Genomic DNA, 15086 nt, shown 5'->3' with positions numbered 1-15086 from the left:
TCTGTAAGTTGGATTAGATTTGGTGGCTATAGAAAGTCTGAAATGACAGTGTCTTATTTTAGATAGGTGTTAATTTTTTTCTCATAAATAAACAGGATTTGGAGGTGAGTAGGCCAGGTCTGATATGGCAGTTCTCCTCCACAAAGTCTTCAGGGACCCAGATTTCTTCATGCTCATGACTCTACCATCCCTACAGGTGTGGCCAGTGACCTCATAGATCAGTATGGCAGCCTCTCCCCATTCAAAGCAGCAGGATCAAGGAATGGCCAAAGAAGAAGAGAGACAAAGGACATGCACCAGTTATTTCTTAAGGTTTCTAGAAACTGCCAAACAGCAACCCATTTACATTCCTTGCAAGGCTAGAACTTAGTTAGACACATGGCCATACTTGGTTGCAAAAGAGGCTAGAATGTGTGATTATTTTACTCTGGATAACACTGTGGCAAGCTAAAATTTTTATTTCTCTGAAAAGGAGTACATGCTTTGCAAGGTTGCACATGCCTATAATCACAGAAATTTGGGAGGCTAAAGCAGGAGAATCACAAGTTCAAGGCTAACCTGGGCAACTTAGTGAAACCCTTTCTCAAAATAAAAAGGGCTAGGGATGTAACTCAGGGGTAGAACAACCCTAGGTTCAATTCCTAGTACTGCAGAAACAAAGGATGGGGGATGGTGTTTCTGTTACACTTCCAGATTTATCTCATATTATTTACTTATTCCTTCTGGTTGGACTCACTCATTTGCTTTTCATTGTAGAGACCTTTTTGGGTTTTTGTTTTTGTTGCTGTTGTTTTTGTTTTTCTTTCGGTGCTGAGGATCAAATCTAGGGCCTCATGCATGTGAGGCAAGTATTGTACCACTCAGCTGTATCCCCAGTCCCCCCAGCCCTTTTATTTTGAGCCAGGGTCTCAAGGAATTGCCTAGGCTGGCCATGAATTTAGGATCTTTCTGCCTCAGACTCCTAAGTTTCTGGGATTATAGGTGTATACCACCACACCCAGCTAGGGAGACCATTTTGACAGCTATCTCTTTTTTTTTTTTTTCTAATTTTTTAATTTTTAGTTGTAGATGGACACAGTACCTTTATTTTATTTATTTATGTGGAGGTGAGGATCAAACCCAGTGCCTCACACATGCAAGGCAAGTGCTCTACTACTGAGCTACAACCCCAGCCCTACAACTGTCTTCAACCAAATTATAGTTTTCTGAATCTCTGAAAAACACCTGCCTCAAACCCCTTTTTGCATCATTACCCACAGTGTATTCTGGGAAATCCTAGGAGGTATTGGGTAAAAGGGTCTCAGTTGTAGTGAATAAGCTTGAGAAACATTGCATTCCATACAAATTCACCATGCATATTCACACATGAAAAGATCTGCTGGAAAGAAATCTGCTCAATATAGTTTAGTCATTGTATTAAAAGAATTTTTGCCCACCAAGCATTTTTTCAAGACATTAATAACATTGTAACATCCTACAGATCATCCTTTGGGAATTGTTGAGTAAGTAGATTTGAAAGGTCTGGATAAGGGTTAAGGGGAAAGCATTATGTACTCTACCCTCCCATCTCCCATTGTGTCACATTTGACATGAATCTTCTTCCCCCAACTTTTCTTTTTCTAGACTGACAGATCCCATTCCCACCACAGAAACTTCAATTGCACCCCGCCAGAGGCCTAAAGCTGGGCAGACTCAGCCAAATCCAGGAATCCTTCCCATCCAGCCAGCTCTTACACCTCGGAAGAGGGCCACAGTTCAGCCCCCACCTCAGGCTGCAGGTTAGTAACAAATTGGGTTGAAACCAAGTACACCTCTTTGTTACAGAAGTATTGGAAAACCTGGTTTTGCTTCAGGAATGGAATCCAGAGGCACATAAAGATTAATGAGGTGAGCTGCCTTTGAAATTGTATAGCCAATGGCTGCAAAAGGGGAGACCGCTTTTTGTATTCTAAGATGGATCTCTAAGACTACTAAAGGCTGTCATCTCTGTATTTTCTCATCTTGGTCCTGATTTTGTGGTTTGATATATTCTTCCCATACCTACTTCTATTCCATACACTTCCTTGCCTTTAATAAAAATAAAGGCCCAAGTAGCCACAGGCTGCACCTACCCCACAGAAGTAGATTGATAACTCGCAGCCCATATTTAATAAAAATAAGGCTCACCTCTTTTTGACCCTCACAGAAAAATATTGTTTTCTTAATGCTTTGTCTCTTGAAGTATCTATCACCCCTCTGTATTTTGGTATTCTATTTCTAATAAGATGAATAAACTCTGTTTCATAAAGACAATTGATCCAGCAGGCCCGGAGTTGCATGCCTGTAATCTCAAAGACTTGGGAGGCTAAGGCAGGAGGATCCCAGTTCAAAGCTCAGCCTCAGCAACTTAGCAAGACCCTGTCTCAAAAAATAAAAAGGGCTGGGGATGTGGCTCAGTGGTTAAGCACCCCTGGGTTCAATCCTGAGTACCAAAAAAACACATTTGATCCAAAATATCAAGTAACTGAATACAATTGTCATTTCCTCTACCAGCAAGCCGCTTTTGGTGAATTCTCACAGCCAGGCACCCAGGTGGGGGTTGTGTAAACTACAGGTAAAACTTTGAAGAATTCTTTTGACATGCAGCAAGCCAGTTGATGCAAAGATTGTGTGTATGTACAGTAGCAGCAAAGGTCAGTTGACTGTGGATACCCGGGCTGCTAACTAAAAGAGTGTTGGCTAACTGGGATGATGGCTAAAGGAAGGCTTTCTGAAGGAGGCAAGTATTGCATCTTGTTATTGAGCCCTGTTTTAAAATCTAAAGCACAGTTTGGCAAAAAGATGGAAAGACATTCCAGGTGAAACAGAGCATGTAGACAGACAGTGTGAAGCACATGATCTTAGAATAATCTGCCTACTTACCACCCCCCTTCTATTGCTTTGACAAGTCAGAAAGTGTTTTGTTTTGCTTTTTTGTCTAGAAGGGTTTTAAGCTCTAATATGGAGTTTATTTTTATTGCAGGACCCAGCAATCAACCTGGGCTTTTGACCAGTGTTCCCCAACCAAAAGCTCAAGCCCCACCCAGCCAGCCTTTGCCTCAGTCTCAGCCCAAGCAGCCACAGGCTGCGCCCACCCCACAGCAGCCGCCTTCCACCCCAGCCCAGGCTCTGGCAGGTTCCCAGACCCAGGCCACACCCCAGCACCAGCAGCAGCTCTTCCTCAAGCAGCAGCCGCAGTCGCAGCCTCAGCCACAGCCGCAGCAGCCTCAGCAGCAGCCTCAGCAGCCAGCAGGCACATTTTACCAGCAGCAGCAGGCCCAGGCTCAGCAGGTAAGGTGGTCCAGGGTTAGTCATGACTGTGAAAAGGCCCAGTAGGTACAGATGTCTTCCTTGGGAAGTGCTAGGGTGACAGAGAGCCATTACCTATTACATCACTGTTTCTTGTAGATACTAAGGCATTGAGAAGTAGATTGATAACTCACAGCCCATTCACCGTTCTTCTCCAGCCATGGGGAATTCATCATGTGCTTGAGAAACTCAGTGAAGGTGCTGTTTTCAAGGACATACTGGAGGAAAAAATAACTATGATTTCTTATTATCATCAGATATTCAGTAGTGCTAAATGTGGTCATGCATACCTGTAATCCCAGCAACTAGGAGGCTGAGGCAGGAGGATTTGAGGTCAGCCTCAGCAATTTAGCAAGACCCTAAAAGAAAAAAGTCTGGGAATGTAGCTTAGCTCACACTTGCCTAGCATGTGTGAGACCCTTGCTTCAATCCCCAGTACTGGAAAAAAAAAAAAAAAAAAACCCAGTAATGTTTAACTGTTTCTGATGTCCCATGATTTAAGTTGGCTTGTTTAAAGCAAGGATCCAAAAAAGGTCCACATATTTTATTTAGTTCATATATTTTTTCCTTTATCTTTTCATATAATTTTTCATTTTTTACTATGAACATATTTTATAGTGATTGATAAATCTTTTAAGTTCCCTTTTATTTTTATGTTCCTTCTCCCTTTTTTTCTTCCCCTTTCCTTTTTTTTTTTTTTTTTTTTAAGAAACTGGGTTAGTTGCTCTGTGGAATGTTGAACATTCTGAATTTGGCTTGATTGCTCCATGGTGGTATCATTTGGTATATTCCTCTGTCCTCTTTGTAAGCTGGTAGTTTCTCTAGGCCTGCTCAACATTTTGTTTGGTCTTGGTTCTTCCTGTTGCATCACATCAGGACACCTGTTGTCTTCTCCTTTAGTGTTATCAAGACCATTCAGTGTGTTTAGGTATTGTCTGTATGTCTCATCCATTTTATTAATGTTCTTCGTTAGCTTACCTGCCATTGCCAATCATTTCTTAAGTCCATTAATTCACTAGCAATAACAAAATGATATACTAGCATTCCCACTTCATTTAGGGTCTGAAGTTTTTCAGTGAAGAACTTCTTTTCATCAACTGTTTAGTTGCCCTGAGGTACTATTTATTAAGAAAAGGCAAGAAAAAATACTTGATTCTTTCCCTTTGCTTGCCAGTTTTCAGAATAAGGAATTTGTTCACTCCATCATCCAAAGGTGACTTTAAAGTTCTTATTTTATAACATGTTTGATATCTTTCAATACATTGTATTTTTTAAAAAATTATTTATTTTCTTGCTCAGATTGTTAGTTATTTGGCCAGGGGAGGTACTTTCAAATTGGTTTCTAGGTTCTTTGGATGTGACTCTGGTAGTCTTTAAAGAGTCCCTTACCATTGAGGATAACAGACTGTTCCAAGATCATTCTGTCCTTGACTTAGAATTATCTATTTCTCTAATGAGCTCTTTGTTTTTTAATGGAAACGATATTTAGAAACCACCATTTGGTGCTAGAGATACTCACTTACTAATGGATTGGTGGTTATTTCTAGGCCTTTTTCAGTGGACAGTTAGAAAATGTGTTGTTTTATCAGAAAATATACATTATGAATTCATATCTATATTACCAGTTCAAATTTATAGTTATAGGATTTTTCTTTAACTTTTTGGATTTTTTTTATTAAAATCTTTTTTATTTTTACAGACTATATTTTGATTCATTGTACACAAATGGGGTCCAACTTTTCATTTCTATGGTTGTACACAGTGTAGATTCACACCATTCATGTAATCATAAATATACATAGGGTAATACTGTCTTCATTCTATTATCTTTCCGTCCCCCACCCTCTCCCACCCCATTTTCCTCTAACCATCCAAAGTCCCTTCATTCTTTTTTTCCCCCGCCACCCCTCCTTGTTATATATCATCATACACTTATCAGAGAAAACATTAGGCCTTTGGTTTTTTGGGCTTGGCCTATTTCACTTAGGATGATATTTTCCAACTTCATCCATTTACCAACAAATGCCATAATTTTACTCTTCTTTATGGCTGAATAATATTCCATTGTGTATATATACCACATTTTCTTTATCTATTCATCAATTGAAGGGCATCTAGGTTGGTTCCACAATCTGGCTATTTGCTATGAACATTGATGTGGCTGCATCACTGTAGTATGCTGATTTTAAGTCCTTTAGGTATAAACCGAGGTGTGGGATAGCTGGGTCAAATGGTGGGACCATTCCAAGTTTTCTGAGGATTCTCCACACTGCTTTCCAGAGTGGCTACACCAATTTGCAACTCCACCAGCAATGTATGAGTGTGCGTCTTTCCCCACATCCACGCCAACACTTAATATTGCTTGTGTTCTTGGTAATAGCCATTGTAATTGGAGTTAGATGAAATCTTAGGGTGGTTTTAATTTGCATTTCTCTAATTACTAGGAATGATGAGCACTTTTTCATATATTTGTTGATCACCTGTATATCTTCTTCTGTGAACTTTTTAGATTTTTTTTGTGTGTGTGTGTTTTACTGATCTGGAAATCTTGATTCCTGACAGCATTAACATAATTAATTGGTTTATAGTTTCAGGATAATAATATCAATCTGATTACTAAAAATCAATGTAAGATTTCTTTGCCCATTTTACTCTTAGAGTGTTTCACACTTTGTTTCTAGGGAGTGGTATTAGTCAGTTTTATCATCACTGTGACAAAACCTGACAAGAACAACATAGAGGAGAAAAAGTTATTAGAAGCTCACAGTTTTAGAGGTATCAATCCATTAGATGGCTGACTCCATGACTGTGGGCCCAAGGTGAGACAGAACATCATGGCGGAAAGGTGTGGAAGAGGAAAGCAGCTTAGGACATGCCACCAGGAAACAAAGAGTTCTGCTTACCAGGGATAAAATATAAACCCCAAAGGCACACCCCAGTGTCCTACTTCCTCCAGCCACACCCTGCACACCCTACCTGCCTGCAGTTACCTCTTCATATGGGTTTCTTTGTATTATTTTGGTTTTCATTCTTAGTTATTACTTTTCAAAATCATTTTCTTTAGTACTAGGAATTGAACCCAGGAGCACTCTTCCACTGAGCTACATCCCAAGCCTTTATTTATTTTTTATTTTGAGACAAGGCCTTGCTGAATTGCCAAAGATGGCCTTGAACTTGGAATTCTCCTGCCTCAACCTCCTGAGCTGCTGGGATTATAGGAATGTGCCACTATGCCTGGCAAGTTATTGTTATTCAATTTTGGTTTAATTTTGTTTTATGAATTATAAGCCATTTACATAGTTTCAAAGTTAAATCTCAAAATTCTGTACCCTCTAACCCATCTATAGAGGTATCTTTCATTACTCTTTACAACTTGAGAGTATCCATTTGGTATTCTTCAGGATATAACACAGTTTATTCAGTTTCCTGTGATAGACATTTGGGTTGTTTCCATCATTTTGCTATTATAAATAGGCAACTATATTTTGACATCTGCTTTGTTGGTGACACTTTAACTTTGCCCCAGTAGACAAATAGTTTCCTCCAATTAACTCTCTAACTAGGTAACTGTATTTAGTGTCCCAAGGCAAGATCTTGTTCATCAGCAGGCCCTTATTTTGAGCTCTGTTTATGTGCCTAGCACATAGTCCCTAGCAGTGGTAATTGGCAAGATGTATAAGAAGTGTCATAAAAGCTGGGCCTGCTGGCGAGTCTGTAGTCTCAGCTACCTAGGAGGCTTCCCATGGAGTTTGGGACCAGCCCAGGAGTTTGAGACAAGCCTGGGCAAGGTAGGGTGACCCCATCTAAAAAAAAAAACCAAAAAAGTGTCAGAGTATTTTGAATATTTAAAGATGGCAGAGTTTCCTAAAGTAGAGCAATTGGGAAATGATTTCAGAAAGGCTTGATTTGAGTTTTAATAGCTGGGTTAGCATTTAGGATATTCTTTTCAGTGTCATCATTGTGTCATCCTGTTCATGCAAGGAAGCATTTTAATCTTGACTACTTTGAAATCCTTTATGAGAAGGATTACTTCTGTCATCAGGAGATCATTTATTTGTTTGACACTTCAGTTTGTGGAGTCACATTGATGTTTATTTAGTCAGGTAGCTTCCTTCAGCCTAGGCCTGGAAACCCAGTTGGAAGCCAGTCTAGAATAGTGGGTATGGTCTGGCAGTGTGAGGTACTGCCATGTTTATTTTAATGCCCTGAAATTCCTGTCATGAGTTTTCAGGCCTAGCTAACAAAACTTCCATCTACTCTTGCCTTTGGCTTCAGCACCTGTGTTTGTGAATGTGCCTCTGTGACGGGACCTTATTTACCTCCTCATTTCTTGCCGCTTTCTCCTACTTAGTTTCAGGCAGTACATTCAGGAACCCAGCAACCAGCCATTGCCCAGTTTCCCGTGGTGTCCCAGGGAGGCTCTCAACAGCTTATGCAGAACTTCTACCAGCAGCAACAACAGCAGCAACAGCAGCAGCAACAGCAGCAGCAGCAGCAGCAGCAGCAGCAACAGCAACAGCAGCAACTGGCCACAGCTCTGCATCAGCAACAGCTGATGACTCAGCAGGCAGCTTTGCAGCAGAAGAGCCTGGCAGCAGCAGGACCACAGCCCCAGGCCCAACCTGCTGCAGCCCCCCAGCCAGCCTCTGCCCAGGAGCCTGCAGTAAGAACCAACCTGGGCTCAGGGTGCAAAGGCAGAAGAGGAGTGAGCCTTGAGGGCTAGGGAGAAGGCAGGAAGAGGTGGCAGCAGTTGCGAGGGGGGCCAAGTTGCTTTCCCATCCTCGTGGTTAAAATAGTCCATCTTTTCTTGATATATCCAAGGACAGCATCAAGTATTCTGTAGAAGATAGAGGTTTTGAAACAAATTACCATAGGTTACTGATGGAAGCACACATTTTAATATATCACTCTGACTTTAATCTGGCAGAAAAAGCTGTTCTTTGTCTCTGTTAGTGCTGTGATTGACCCAGGATTAGAGCTAATCCCTTTCCCTTCTTCAAGAGGCAGGTTGATCCATTGTGCCCTTCCCAGACTCTGGGGGTTTATGTGGACTTCCACCTCTACCCTGAGTCCTGACAGTGTTGTGTTTATGCTTTGTCTTGAATGACACAGTTAGTGACATCATTTGAGTTTACAATGTAGCACCCTTGAAGAATCTGCTTGTCTGTGACCATTTACCATAGCATAATACCCTGGGTACCAGAGCATCTGAGTATCCACTCATTAGAGCCATCCTGTTAATTTACAGTTTGAACAATATAGCATCAGAACCTTCTCCTGATCGACATCTACAATTTCAGTACATTAGAGCATTCTTGCTTTGCCTTTTAGTAAGCGACCTTTATTCTATACTCAAAGTTTTCTCAGTGATAGCAATAGAAAAGATTATAGTGATAGAAAAAGATATTTTTGATACCTGGCTGATAGAATGTCACAGCTACTCTCTTATTCCCAGGGAAGTTCAACTAGCAGATGAATGAGGGAAAAGTAAGAATCCATCTTGCTAAGAATTGATTTGTAATACAGTTTTGTCACTATCTTAAACAAGAAAACTTCTATCTCTTCCAAAGGAAGCAGTGTCATAAATAGATTGTCTTCTCTAAGTCTCAGCCAAATATATATTCACTGTTTACACCTTTGTTTCTGAAATGAAACAACTCAGTCTTCCTGTAGTGTGTGGTAGATGGTTACCCTCTATATTTTTAACAAGAGATAAAATTCTTCTTGTTAATGGAAACAGTTTTTTAAAAATAATTATTACATGATTTAATTAAAAAGGTTCTTAATTATCCATCTCAGTTCCCTGATTTTATGCATTTGAAATCTAAGGCCTAGACTAGAAAGTGATTGCCCAAGACATGAAGAATCACCGTAACAGAGCTAGGGCAATAACCAGAGAATCATAATCTGTGTTTTAGGATAATAGCAACAAATGCTCATTCAAGGTAATGAATGATCAACTACTACTAATGTCACTTTTCACGAGGTTCCCCTCAGCTTTCCTTGGATAGCATCTGTTATATTGGGAATTAATTATAAACCTTCTCCATGCTCCCTGGATGGAAAAACACTTGGGGCACTGTGCTCAGGAATAGTTAGTCTAGGAAGTACTGGGTTGACTTCTTCAACCAGGAGCCATAGAGCTGCCTGGGTTTGACCTATCTCTGCCTTACTGACTCATGGCAGGGCTTATTTGGAGAAGCATGTGAATGAATGTAAAGAACACCCTGCAGCCATCTGGAAGCAATAATCAGCAAAGGGAAAATGACGATATGCCCTAAATGTTCATTGCAGTCTTATTAATAATAGCCCAAAGAATGGAAGCAACCTAAACCATTCAGGAACCCAACTGTGCAGCCATTAAAAGTCATATAACAGTATGAGAGTCTGTACAGCGGTGTGAAAATAATGCTCATGAGGTAATGTTGAAAGAGTCGTAAAATTGGAAAAAGTGTATACTTGAAAAAGAGACCAGCCATGTGCCTTGGCACGTGTCTTCAAATACCAGCTACTTCGGAGGCTGAAGCAGGACAAGCACAAGTTGGAGGCCAGCCTTTGCAGCTTAATGAGACCCTGTCTTAAAATAATAAGGTCTCAAGATATAGCTTGATGGTACAGCTCCCCTGGATTCAATCCACAGTACTGGGGAAAGAAAGAGGGAGGGAGTGAGGGAGGGGGAAGGGGACAGGGAAAGGGAAAGGGGAAAGAAAAAGAAGGGAAGGAAAGGCAAGGAGACAAACTGACTTATATTTAAGGTACAACAAAGATAAGGAAAGTTGTATTCAAGTGTGGAAATGGAACAGTCTCTATGTTCTTACATTTCTTGGTATGCTTATACTTCTATAATTACACATTTTGTTTTTTAAAAAGTCTTCTGCAAGTTAGATATCAGAGTCTGCCTTTTCCCCTTTTTGCAGACTAACTCTCCTTCACTCTTTCTAGTACTGTCTTTGCATGAGTAGGCATCGTGGTGCAGAGGTCCTGAGCAGTCTGCTTCCAGTTCACCTTGTGCCCTTGACTGAGCACTTAGCCTCAGTGGGCCATGGTCTCCTCTCCTCTAAAGTGAGAGTGCTGGAATCTGTTTTCTGAGACCCTTTTCAACTCACTTTCTTTGGTTCAAAGTGGACATAAAACTGCCTGGCTGATAAGATTGTTGTGAAGAACAGCTAAATAGGTGGGACTGCTTTGTATTATAGGCTGAGTATCCCTGTTCTTAAATTCTTGGAACAAAAGTATTTCAGATTTTGGAATATTTTCAAATATAATGGATATCTTAGGGATGGGACCCAAGACTGAACATGAAATTCATTTATGTTTCATATGCACTTATACACATAGCCTGAGGTACCGTATTTTTAGTGTACCTGTGTTTTGACTGAGACCTGTCACATGAAGTCAGTTGAGGAATTTTTCATATGTGTTATCATGTCGTGCTCAAAGTTTCAGATTTTGGAGAATTTGGAGCTTTTCATCTTCAGATTAGAGATGTTTGACCTGTAGTAAATTGCCATAATCAGGTAAGGTGTCCTTACAATAGGGGCTTCCGTTCCAAAGTGTGCTGCACCTGGAGAACAGGAAAGAGGAGGGGGAAATGTTCTCCAAGTAATATGGAGTCTTTGTCAAAAAAGGGACTGAACAGTGAAGTACTCTTTTCAGAGTAGTGAATGTGTTATGAAATAGGCCAGCCCAGGTCTGTCCTCAGTGCCCTCTGGCCTCTATCACTGCTGGCGTTCAGCTGGCTGGTACAGGAACGACTGTGGACCCCAAGGGAAGTGGTGGAGCTGCAGCTCTGGTTTTCAAGAGCACTCTGCTGATCCTCTGCAGAAACTGGTCTCTTCTTCTTGTCTCAGTTCAGTTGATACTAGAAACCTATGGTTGTATCATTCAGCCTGTTGGTGAGGTAGTTGGTACACTGGCACTTGTACATAGTCTGCCTCACTCAATGTTCCAAGTCCTGAGGGTGACAAGAGGACAGTCAGTATCCAATGCTATAAGCATTCTGAACCAAGAAGTGAATACTTTGGTTTCCCTGAGCCCTCAAGGTCTCCTCTGGAGACATAGAACATAGGAGCCGAGCTCCAGCAAGGAGAGGCAGCTTTAATTTGAGAGGAGGGACTTGAGGGAAGGGATACTTAAATTTGTGGGGCATTAAATATCCTAAGTCATTGGTCTCCAGATTTACAGAATTAAGGAAAGGGATTAGGTGAGTTTCTTCATATTGTTTTGTTCATTTTCCTTGTTCTTTGGTAGCAGTTTGACCCTCCTAAAAATGACCCACATCTCAAGAGTCCTTATGATGTTAACTGAGTCATCATCAAGAAGGAATTTTTTCTGCCTTATTATATTTTCTGCAGGTTCTTTTATGCCATTTCTAAACTAAAGATTGGAGCAGGTGACTCCCACTAAATCAATGCTGTACATTTTATCAGAGGTTACCACAGAAACAGGATCTTGTAGATTTATCCCATCAATGAAATGGAGAGCCTTAATAACAAACAGCACGGTAAAAGCACTACCATGTTTCAGTCACAGTAGAATTCCATCTGACTCACTCCTATCTGGTAGCCTCATCTATGGCAGAGTCAGGGACTGCTTAACAGAAATCATTCAGCATAAATATATTTTAGCTGAAGTATGGCTTGTTTGACTTCTAACTGTGGTAGAAGGTAGGATCGATTGCCTGTCCTTTGGAGACATTCTAAACAAGTTGCTGTGTGACCCCAGAAGCAGAGAGAGGTCCTTGAAGATACATTCTAGACCTTTAGAACTAGGAATAGCTTCTGTGATCTTAAACTCTGGACAGAATTAGTTTTGGTTACCTTATATATTATTGCTGGGCAATAAGTTGAATTTATGTATAAATTCAAATATTATATTGAAATCAGTCTTAAAAGTTGCAGCTTGGGCTAGGGTTGTGGCTCAGTGGTAGAGCACTTGCCTGGCATGTGTGAGGCACTGGGTTCTATCCTCAGCACCACATAGAAATGAATAAATAAAATAAAGGTATTATATCCATCTACAATTAAAAAAAAAAATTTTTTTTAAAGTTGCAGCTCAGATTGTTGAAGCTTTTTTTTTTCCTTCCTGAGCGTTACTGATAAACTTAACCATTTGAGTTCTATTAGCTCTTTTGTGACATTTTTTTCCATTATGCTTATCTATTTGTTTCCCTTTTCCTTTTCCTCTTCCTTAAAAAAAAATAAAAAATTAATGAAACACTTTGATCTCTCTCTAGCAGCTTCAAGCCCCAGTAAGACAACAGCCAAAGGTTCAAACAACCCCACCTCCTACCATCCAGGGGCAGAAACTTGGATCTCTCACTCCTCCATCATCCCCCAAAACCCAACGAGCTGGGCACAGGCGGATTCTCAGTGATGTCACGCACAGTGCGGTGTTTGGAGTCCCTGCCAGCAAATCCACCCAGCTGCTCCAGGCAGCTGCAGCTGAGGCCAGTCTCAATAAATCCAAGTATGTGGCACTTCCCCTTTGTTCTCCTCACCTTGTGAGCAGGGTCTGCCCTGGGTGTTATGTGTGATGCTTTCCCATAAGTACATGGTTGTGAGATGTATATATAGTCGTGTGTGTCTCTGTTTAATAAGAAAGGGAATTTATTTGTAATGCATGTACTTTACTGATCATAAGAAAAAATTTCCTGGGACTGGGATTGTGGCTTAGTGGTAGAATGCTTGCCTAGCACATGGGAGGCACTAGATTCAATACTCAGCACCACATAAAAATAAATAAAATAAAGGTATCATGTCCATCTACAACTAAAAAAAAAGAAGAAGAAAAAAAAGAAACACTTTCCTACATGACACTCTGTTTCCATTCTCTCATCTGTTACATGCTGTACAGAGTGTTTTCTAAATTCTCAATCTGACCAGTTCTCTGCATGCTGAAAATCTTTCATTGGTCCTCATTGCCCATGAGATGACATCTGAACTCACTGGTTACCCCAGAAATGCCTGCTGGGTACATGGATGGACTTGCCACTCTCCACCTCCACAAGCCCTTAGCTCATCCCAGCACTCTCCTGGACGGCTGCTGTTCTCCTTCCCTAGGAAATGCTCATTTTTTCATCAAGATTGATGTCAGGGGGTGCCTTTTCTTTGACCTTTCCTCTGACATATTTGGTCTGGGCCTTTGCTGAGCATGTATCACATTGTTTTATCATTGATTATTTGTGTGTCTGACTGATCTGCCTGCTAGCTCTCCAAGATGAGGATCATGTCTCAGTAAGCCTTTGTGAACCAGTGACTGCTCTGTGCCTCGTGGGAAGTAGACTTTGATGAGTGTTTGTCAAGTAAATACAGTTTCAGACCCTCATCTTTCTTGGAACTATGCACTCTAAAGTTAATAATCTTTAAATGAAATCAAGAGAGACTTTAAAAGAAAACTAGGTAATGATACCTAACACACAAAATAGTAGTAACTGTCTTCATTTGTCTTTAATTGTGATGGTGACTCTTAATGCCATGCCTGGAAGACGAAGGCAGCCTACAAAGGCCTCAGTCTCAGACTCTCCAAGAGTTGGTTGTGGTAGATGTTAGGATACTCAAGCCTAACAACAGGTTCCTCTGGGATCCTCCATTGAAAGACCTTGCAGACAAGACTGAAAAATCAAGCAGGACATAAAAGAAGTAGTAGGGTAGAGGAAGTCATGAAGGAGAAGAGACATTCATTTCACTGAGTGGAAAGAGTGTGGAAACTTTGTAGAAAGCCCCTTTCAGAAAACATGGGAAAATGATTGATTGCCTCTGAAAACAATTTTATCCCAAAACAAAGAAAAGTAGTTTGACCCTTTTTTGTTTGTTTATATGTCTTTTTATTTCTCGGGGATGGGAACCTACCTAGGTCTGCAACCACCACTCCATCAGGATCTCCTCGGACCTCCCAACAAAATGTCTGTAATCCTTCAGAAAGTTCTACGTGGAATCCCTTCGACGATGACAATTTCTCCAAACTTACAGCTGAAGAACTGCTTAACAAGGACTTTGCCAAGCTGGGGGAAGGTGAGAAAGCCCTGCCTCTATTTGTGATTCTTGCCTGTAAATTCTCTGTGCTGAGAAATAAGCAAGAATTGAAATGAATCGTAACTCTAGAGGGATGAGCTTGTGAAAATGTTGGCTTGGGTCTGTCCCTCAAAGGCTTGTTTTCCGGGTGTGCATGTAAGTCAAATTCTGTTTTTACCAGAGCATAGAAATATTTTCAGGAAATCCTGACCTGTGGTGGGTGGGAACAAGGACATGTGAGCATTAGGGAAGAAACATAGGGAAAATTCAGTGGCATAGATCAGGATAAGGGTGTCAGATAGGTTCACTCACTGGGAGCTACGATGGTCCCGTCCTTGTAGGTGAGTTTATTGTCCCAGAAAGTAGTGACTGCTTGCCCATAAACCTATGCCTTCCCATGGACACTGAAGCTCTCGGTGTATTCAGTGTTCTACATTATCATTGACTGACCACAGAGAGGAGATTTCATTTTTTAAAAAGATACAATTCTGCCCAGAAAACTAATAGTATAATTTGGAAGGTAGGATGGACATACACAGACACACTTTGGAACAATAGGTACACCTAGGCAAGTTTTCTAATATGCATTTGGAAAAGAGTATCTTCAGTGTAGACAAGAGCACAGGTAAAGGGATAATCAGAACCAAGAGGATATGTCCTGTTGCCCAAACACTTTAGCTGTAACTATTATTTCAACAATCTTTTTCTAATCCATACAGTTTTCCTGCCTTTTTAAACAGAAGATAG

General features: G+C 40.8%; 1 protein-coding gene across 21 annotated transcripts in view; it reads left to right on the top strand.

Moving 5' to 3' along the window:
• The window catches only part of Aak1 (AP2 associated kinase 1), a 188358-nt gene that overhangs the window by 133376 nt on the left and 39896 nt on the right, over window positions 1-15086 (top strand). For 12 of the 21 annotated variants that reach the window (XM_047523360.1, XM_047523359.1, XM_047523358.1 and 9 more), the window contains exons 11-15: window positions 1624-1778; window positions 3002-3309; window positions 7679-7990; window positions 12563-12795; window positions 14164-14339. In XM_047523360.1, coding sequence (XP_047379316.1) covers window positions 1624-1778; window positions 3002-3309; window positions 7679-7990; window positions 12563-12795; window positions 14164-14339 — 1184 coding nt within the window. The remainder of the gene's footprint in view (window positions 1-1623; window positions 1779-3001; window positions 3310-7678; window positions 7991-12562; window positions 12796-14163; window positions 14340-15086) is intronic. The other 9 variants (XM_047523373.1, XM_047523364.1, XM_047523376.1 and 6 more) reach the window with 5 other exon arrangements.

This window comes from Sciurus carolinensis, chromosome 13 (genome assembly GCF_902686445.1).
Source record: "Sciurus carolinensis chromosome 13, mSciCar1.2, whole genome shotgun sequence".
Classification (NCBI taxonomy): Eukaryota; Metazoa; Chordata; class Mammalia; order Rodentia; family Sciuridae; genus Sciurus; species Sciurus carolinensis.
Note: the sequence above shows the minus strand (reverse complement) of the source record. Positions and strands in the feature narration are given on the sequence as shown.